The 7897-nt window shown below is 44.1% G+C and overlaps 1 protein-coding gene across 1 annotated transcript; it reads right to left on the minus strand.

Moving 5' to 3' along the window:
- Window positions 1-594: 594 nt before the first annotated feature.
- LOC131276539 (chromaffin granule amine transporter-like) lies at window positions 595-5507 on the minus strand. Its single transcript, XM_058289821.1, has 7 exons — window positions 5498-5507; window positions 5327-5405; window positions 4360-4411; window positions 2744-2805; window positions 1830-1951; window positions 1485-1618; window positions 595-708 (listed from the first exon to the last, which is right to left on the minus strand). The coding sequence occupies exons 1-7, from the start codon at window positions 5505-5507 to the stop codon at window positions 595-597; spliced, it is 573 nt and encodes a 190-aa protein (XP_058145804.1).
- Window positions 5508-7897: the final 2390 nt, after the last annotated feature.

Here is a 7897-nt window from a genome sequence, read left to right on the forward strand (position 1 = left end):
ATGAAGAAAATAGGAAAACCCCCTTCACCAAGGGCAAAGTCCCCTTAGCAACTGTACATTTCACCAAAAACACACACAAAAAACACTCAGTTTTTGAACACCAGATAAAGTGTTCCCAAACTGGCAATTTGCCAAGAGTATGTTGAGGACACATTCCATTCAGCTGAGAAAACTCAGGGAGGAACTCACCACACCAAGTGATAGAGGACAAACTCTTACAACCTGTTGGGAACACACCAAAGAAAACTAGGACAATGGATCACAGAGGCTTGTTTTGAGGCACACTGTCCTTTGAAGGAGTCACCCCTTGCAGAACCATCAGAGCTCAGGTCTAATCAGCCTCACAGTGGCCTGGGAGAGAGCATCACTCCTGTCCTCCCACAAAGGTAGGCCACTTCCAGCACCCGAATCGGGTTGCCCAGGTGAGGAGAGACGTGAGAAATGGCACTCTTGGTGAGAGGAAAGGCAAGCAGACTCCCAGGGGAGAGGGACATGAAGCTAGCTGAGCAGCCCTTCATGATGGGATTCCAGGGCAAGAGCTGGCTGCTGAAGTCTTAGCCTCAGGTCTACAATACACAGGAACTCTTTTTGATGCTACTGCTCACAGTCAGGCTCCTCCTCGCTGTCCTCCCCCAGGGGAAATTCCTTCGTGGGCTTCTGGGTTGCATATATCCCGGTCTCCATGGGGCAGTCCTGGCTCAGAATTGCCTGCAGCAAGAGAAAGGGAAAGCATGGCGCCTCTTCTACCTGCCTACCACCACCTTCCCCCACAGCTGGAGTAAATCTAGTGTTGCTCAGAAAAGACTCCTGACAGGCATAGGACCCTCTTTCTGCATTCTGTACCTCAAGGGGCCTCCCAAGGTATCCAGGCATATCAACTCTGCTCAGTACAAACTTCTGATATACTTTTAATTGGATCCTAGCTGGGTTAGTACAAGCTAGAGCAAGGATCCTCCCCTATCAGGGTTTCCTATCTTTTTCCTTCCTTTGAGCAATGCCACCTCCATCTCCAAACCATCCAGGCCCTCAGGGTGCTCATGCTGAAGTAAGAGAAAAGTACATTATTAACTAAAAGCACGGGTTGCTGTTCTTTCCATGGGATGTTTTTACTTTAAAAGAGGATGACCTGGTAAGAATAATGCCAGACTCACATGAACAAGTGAATGAATGAAGAAAGGTGCTCAGTGGAATTCTGCCCACTTATGAGGGGGAGGGTGTGATAGTTTGATATTTCACACCTTCCTTGTAACTATAGGATGCCTTGGGTGACCCTTGCCCTTAATTCTTTCCTTCTTTCCTTAAGACCATTCTTAAAAGCCCTGTGTAAGAGAGGAGGTGGTTATCTAGGGAAAGCAAAAAAAGGAGTTAGGCACCATGGCAAAGTGGAAAGACTATCAATAGAGGGAGGCCATATAAGCACAGGACAAAAGGGAATGAGAGCCACAGTGGAGAGTATTTGTTTAGCAGGAGTTAGAGTCCCTTACAAGCTTCTCCTCCTTGGCTGGGGGGTTCTGCAGGTAGTAGCAGAGAGGAGCGTAGACGATGTTGACAACCCCAATGATCACCATGAGCCAGGGGAAGCCGATGGCCCGGACAATGGCACCCCCAGTGGATGGGCCTGTGAAGAGTAAAGCAAATGCACACGTGTTTTTAAGCCTTTTTCACATGGATGATGCAATGCTAGAGCCAGCAAGGTGACTCAGAGGATATCTGGGGTCCAATATCCAGAGCCTCTTGGTCCCACTTCTGACTGGTTAAAAAAAAATAGTAGATAAGGAAGAGTGGGGCACCAGGTCCTGGGTGCTCCCCTCTCTTCCACCCCAACCTACCTACAGCAAAGCCCATGCAGAAAGCTACATCCACAATGGCATAGACACTCCCATACACAGAGGTGTGGCACAGGTCTACCAGGTGTCCCATGATGGGCATCATGGAAGAGTCCACCATACCTGTGGCCAGGACAAAGAGGACACTGTTCGTTACCTCTGTCCTCAGCCCCCTCCCTGCCAGGGATATCCTGACCTCCTCTCCTCCTCTGTTCGGTCTACTCTCTTTGCCTGCTCTACTCCATTTATTTTTGTTTATTTTTCTTAATCGTTAACTTCTTATGTTATGACTGCAGACTCTAAAATTAGAAAGCTATTTCCCTCACTGACTGCCTAAGACAATTGCCCCAATAATTTTTTAACAATCCAATAATTTGTAAATATCCTCTATTATTGAAATGCAAGACTGTTTTCCTTAGGGAATTAGTCTCAATATTTAATGCAAATTCTCTCCCCCTGCTCCATAAATTTCTTCTCTTTTGTTAAACCTCCCCCAAACTTACAATACTAGTCCTCTTCCTCTTTTATTAAAGATCTTTTAATTAAGATACCAGGGTTACATTAACCTGCTTAAGCAATAATCTCCCTTTTATGTAGTGCTCCTCAGTGAAGTCCCAGATCAGCAAAGTGTCTTTCATCAGCCTGTTTGGTTTGTCTCTCTTGTGTTCTCTGCTTTTGTTGGATTAGAGATCCTCAAATTTTCATTCAGTCCCAAGCTCTATTCCATGTTATGCAGTTTGTACTAATAAATTCATCAGGTAGGAATTAGGAGCCCACTCTCACACCCCTACCAGCTGTACTCCTACTCCGTTTGCCTTTCCACCTACCCCCTCTGATGAGAAAAGCAGGAAGGGGGAGACATCTGACCAAACCAACATTCAGAGACTTCTCATTTCCCTAAAGAGCACTTCTTAACTATGGTAAAGCCAAGTCCTGCATTGAGACCAATGAAACCAAATATACTGTGAGCCAGAGGAACCTTCAGGGGGAAAGGTGGATGTGGTCATCAGCAGCAAGTTGGGTCATGGTGAGAACAAATACTCAAAGGGTTTTCACGTGACATGCATCCATTAAGCATGTGCACTGTGCCATGTATGCTATATCCTTGGATTCTCACACCTTCCCTGTGAAGAAGAATCTACTTCCATTTTGAAGATTTGAAAACCAGAGTGGTGCTATTTGGATCCAATGCTCTACCCAAAGTTACAGAGCTAATAAGGGGCAAGATGAATTTTGAACCTCAGACTTACCTCCTTATACCATCACAATGGTCCTTTCTGTCATGGACTCTCCCCTTTCTCCACCCCCATCCTGATCCCTACCCAAACACAACGTCTGTCTTCGTTATTCACAGAATGGAGTTGCTTCTGTTTTCAATTGGCAACACATTCCAAATGTCTTATTGAAATCCCAAACTTGGTGGCCATTGGAACAACAAGCCAGAGAACAGAGGCCCATAGCCAATTACCCATAAGCTAGAGGGGGAAAGTGGCACATTAACAAGCTGTGAAACTCATTCTCATCGCTCTCCTGACAAAACTCAGGATGCCTTTCCTTCCCACACTTCCCTTCCTGGGCACCTGCCCTTCCTGCCACCCAACCTTGCCATCCCAGCACATTCTATGCCTATCCTTGGGTGAGTCCTTGCTCTCTTCTGGGTGTCATTCATCCCTCGAAGGCTCAGCACACACTTTAGATATTAGTGGCTCTTAGAAATTTTAGGGGCTACTCCCTCATAGGGGTATTTCTGTTTTATCAAAAATTGGTGAGGATTCACTGTGTACTCCTCATGTGCCAGACACAGGGTTTGTGGTTTATATGGAATAACTCAACAACCTTGTTAGATAGAAATGATTGGAATCCTCTCCACACTGATGAGGCTACTGAACACCATAGAGATTAAGTAATCTGTTCAAAAATACACAAATAGGTAGTGGCAAAACTGGTAGTGAAAGCAGAGCCCTCCCAAACTCCAGATCAGGGCCTCCAGGCTTTCCCGAGTACGGATGCTGGGTCAGGCTCTGTGCTACAAACTTTATAGCTATGTTCACTTACCTCATGCCTCTGAGGCAAGTGTGCTGAGGATCTCCATGCAGGGAGAACAGGAAGTTTAGGGAGCTTAAAGGGGGATCTTGAAAAAGGAAAAGGCTTTCTTTCTTCTCTTACCAATGTTCCAGTGCCAGAGTCTGAAGCACAAATGATGGTTTCCCCGTTGACTTATGGGGCCCTGGCAGGTGGGATGACTAAATGAAGTCTTAAAATGCACTATTTTGCTGGCCTCAGAAATAGATACGAATACACATTACCTCATATGCCCATACATAGAGCTCAGGGTTCTGGCCCCACCTTCCCCACCTACCCTCAAGGGGATGCCAGCTTCAATTGGTGGCAGCTCTCCTGGTGCTAATTCCTACACAAGCAGAAATGGTCTTTCCAATGACCTATGCCAAGTCAATCCTCTGCTCATTTTAAAGTAAAGTGATCTTTAATGTCTGGATCTCTCTCTCACTCAACTAGTCGCTATTATACTTACACAGAGCAAGCTGATCCCTACTACCACCATTCCAACCAGTGAGCACAGCCACCTAGAAGAAAAAAGACATTATTACACCACACCATGCTATGGGGAGAGATCCCTTCCTGCTGCCACCCATCTCCACCAGCACTGGCCTGCCCTACTGCCCCGAAAGCCAGCAACCATTTAGGACCTGAGAAGATGAGTCAGCCCCACAGGTCCAGGTTGTATCCAAAAGAGCTCTTTCCCTGCCCTTTCCTTGCCCTCCTCTCTTCCCTGGCTCATCTGTTCCATAGTAGAGTACATACTGGGATATATTCTTTTCATTTGTTAAAGGAATCAGGTGATTCAGAAAATACATGGCCCATGACAGTAATACCAAAATTTGGATCTTGCTATTTCCCAGTTCAAATGATAACTTTTTGCTATCTCCAACCTATTCATATTTTATTTGGTCTTGAATGTTATCTTCAGTCCTATAAGGATGCCAAATTTCATTCCTTTATGATCTCCTAGCAGTGGTTTTTAGACTTTAAAAAATATTTACACTGAACACCAAAGATAAAAGTAAAGCTGTTCTGATTGTAATGGAGCAACAGAATCTAGACTTATACCTCCAGCCCTCAATTGGAGGCACTTCTGGGGCAACTCTTTAGGGCTCCATGGAATGGTTTGACCATCAGTGCTCCAATATACTCCTTTTTTCATGGCTTTTCCCTGTGGGATTATTTGTATCTCTTCAACCATAGAGCAAACATCTGGAGAGCAAAGGGTGTCCTTCACATAACCACTGCCTCTTCCAAGCAACAAGCTCAGGACCTCCCTTTTTCCATACTGCTCTCACCACTAATCCAACCCCCATCCTCCCTTGTCATGAACTTTCAATCTCAGAGAAGCTGTTCCTCATCCCAGGTGCAAGGGAATCCCCACAGGACTCTCCCTTCTTACATTCCTACCCCCCTTCCCAGCTCTCTAGGCTACGTACCGGCCCATCTTGTTGGCCAGCACACCGAAGAGGTTGGTGCCGATGAAGTAGGACAAGCTGGCAGGCAAGAAAGCGAGACCTGTAGAAGGACAAAGATGCCCACTTTAGGACATGTCCAATTTACTCTCATAACCCCTTCCCTCCTAAAAGACAGTGAAGCCCCGCTATTACCTCCAAGCATCCCCAAACCACAACTGTTCAACTGTTTTGTGGTCTGGGATCCTTGTGCAAACCCAGAGCAAATGTAATGAGACTCCACACCTCTCTTTCCCTCAGGGCAGGGCTTTGTTTAGTTTCAGTACATTTAATGTGCTTCCAGCTCCCCACTTCAGACTTCCTGGTCAACGGCCCTAATGAACCATTCTCATGTATAAAATACTGTGAATATCAACATAAAAACATGAGCTTTGGAGGAAGACATTCCTCCTGGGAAGGAAAAGCATCCCTTCCCTGCTATTTATCAGCTCTGTGACCATGAGTAATTTAATAAACCTCTCTGGGCTTTGATTTCCATATCTGGTTTCAAATCGTTGGCTCTGTGACTTTGGACAATTTACATATCCTGAATATTATTTATTTATTCATTCATATATTCAATACTTTTAATGAGATTTTACCATGTGCCAAGTTTGGGCCTAAAAACAGAGGGATAAATAAGATAGACAAAATCCCAGCTCTCATTAACCTTATATTCCAGGGAAGCGAGACAGACAAAAACCAAGCAAACAAATAAATGAAAGAGATAATTTTTAAAAATGGTAAGTTCTATGAAGAAAATTTAACGCTTTGGGTGCTATGATAGTTAGTGACTGGGAAGAAGGGCCCCTTAGGTTTAGGGGTTCAGGAAAGGCCTCTCTGAGGAGGTGACATTCAAGCTGAGATCTGAATGGCCAGAGAAGAGCACTTCAAGCAGGAAAAATAAAATGGAAGCAAAGTTTGATCAATTAGGTGGCTGGAAATCATTTACTGAGATGGCCAAGTCTGGTGGCAGAGGAAGAGCTGTAAGGGAACATGATAAGTTTGAAATGTCTATTAGATAGCCAATGGAGATGGCAGGCAGTTGGATAAAGTCCAGAACTTGAAGGAGAGGCCACAAACGCAAATATAAATTTGGAACTTATTGGTTTACACATGTTTTTTTAAGCCATGAAAGAGGATGGGATGATCCAAGAGCTATCAGGTAGAAAAGTCTAGATATCAAAGGTGTGAGTCTTGGAGGACTCAACCTCTAAAAGTTAGCAACAGAGGAGGAGACAGCAAAGGTGATAAAGTGACTCAGAAGAAGCTGAAAGGGGATGGAATCCAAAAGGCAAGGAGAAGTTCAGCTTTTGATAGGAGCTAGGATGTTTCAATCACAATTGGAGAGAAGCCAGGAGAAAAGGCAGTGAATGAGGGTATTAGTTCAGAAAAGTGGATTCATTTAGTGATGGGGAACTGTGAGTTCCCGTCTCATTGCTTATATTCTCTCAAGAAATAGGAAGAAAAGTCAGTGGCTGAGAATGATGATGGTGAAGGGGTGGGCATGCACAGGAGGTTTGAATGGAAAATAGTGCAACATACTACTTTACTGCAGTTCATTGCTGTTCCTAGATAGTGTATTTTTTATATATTGGCAACCCTGTGTTGAGCAAGTCTATTGGCACCATTTTTCCAATAGCATGTGCTCACTCAGTGACTCTGTGTCACATTTTGGTAATTTTCACACTATTTCAAATTTATTCATTGTTCTTATATCTTTTATGGTGATCTGTGGTCAGCGATCTTTTATGTTACTATTGTAATTGTTTTGGGGCTCTACAAAACTGCACCAATATAAGACAGTGATCAATCAATAAATGTTGTAGCGTTCCGACTGCTCCATGGATGGCTGTTTCCCTGTCTCTCTCCCTTTCCTTGAGTCTCCCTGTTCCCTGAGGCACAAGAATATTAAAATTACGCCAGTCACTAGACCTATAATGGTTCCTAAGTGTTCCTGTGAAAGGAAGAATCACATGTCTCTCCCTTTAAGTCAAAATTCCACAAATGATTCAGCTTAGTGAGAAAGGTACATTGAAAGTCCTGACAGGCCAAAAGCCAGGCCTCTAACACTAAACCGTTAGCCAAGTTGTAAATGCAAAGGCAAAGCTCTTGAAGGTGAACTGTGAGGATATCAATGAAAAAATAACAAGGAAATTAAGGTGATACTCATGAATGATAAGAAAGGGAAGCAACCTTATTGCTGAAATGAAGAAAGTTTTAGTGATCTGAATAGATCAAAGCAGCCACAATATTCGCTTAAGCCAAAGACTAATCCAGAGCAAGGCCCTAAGTGTCTTTAATTCTATGAAGGTGAGAGAGGTGAGGAAGCTGCAGAAGAAAAGTTTGAACATAGCAGGGATTGGTACCTGAAATTTAAGGAAAGAGACCATCTCCACAACTTCCACATAAAAGTCCAAGGTGAAGCAATAAGTGCTTATGTAGAAACTAAGGCAAGTTATCTGAAAATCTAGCTGTGATAATTGAAGAAGGTGGCTACACTTAACAACAGATTTTCAGTGTAGACTAAACAGCCTTCTATTGGAAGAAGATGCC

This window comes from Dasypus novemcinctus, chromosome 29 (genome assembly GCF_030445035.2).
Source record: "Dasypus novemcinctus isolate mDasNov1 chromosome 29, mDasNov1.1.hap2, whole genome shotgun sequence".
Taxonomy (NCBI): domain Eukaryota; kingdom Metazoa; phylum Chordata; class Mammalia; order Cingulata; family Dasypodidae; genus Dasypus; species Dasypus novemcinctus.

Coding starts and splice junctions, on each gene's coding strand:
- LOC131276539 (XM_058289821.1), bottom strand. Junction 4,412..5,326: donor CTGGCCAACAAGATGGGCCG/GTACGTAGCCTA, acceptor TTTTTCTTCTAG/GTGGCTGTGCTCACTGGTTG. Junction 1,619..1,829: donor CTGCATGGGCTTTGCTGTAG/GTAGGTTGGGGT, acceptor TACTCTTCACAG/GCCCATCCACTGGGGGTGCC.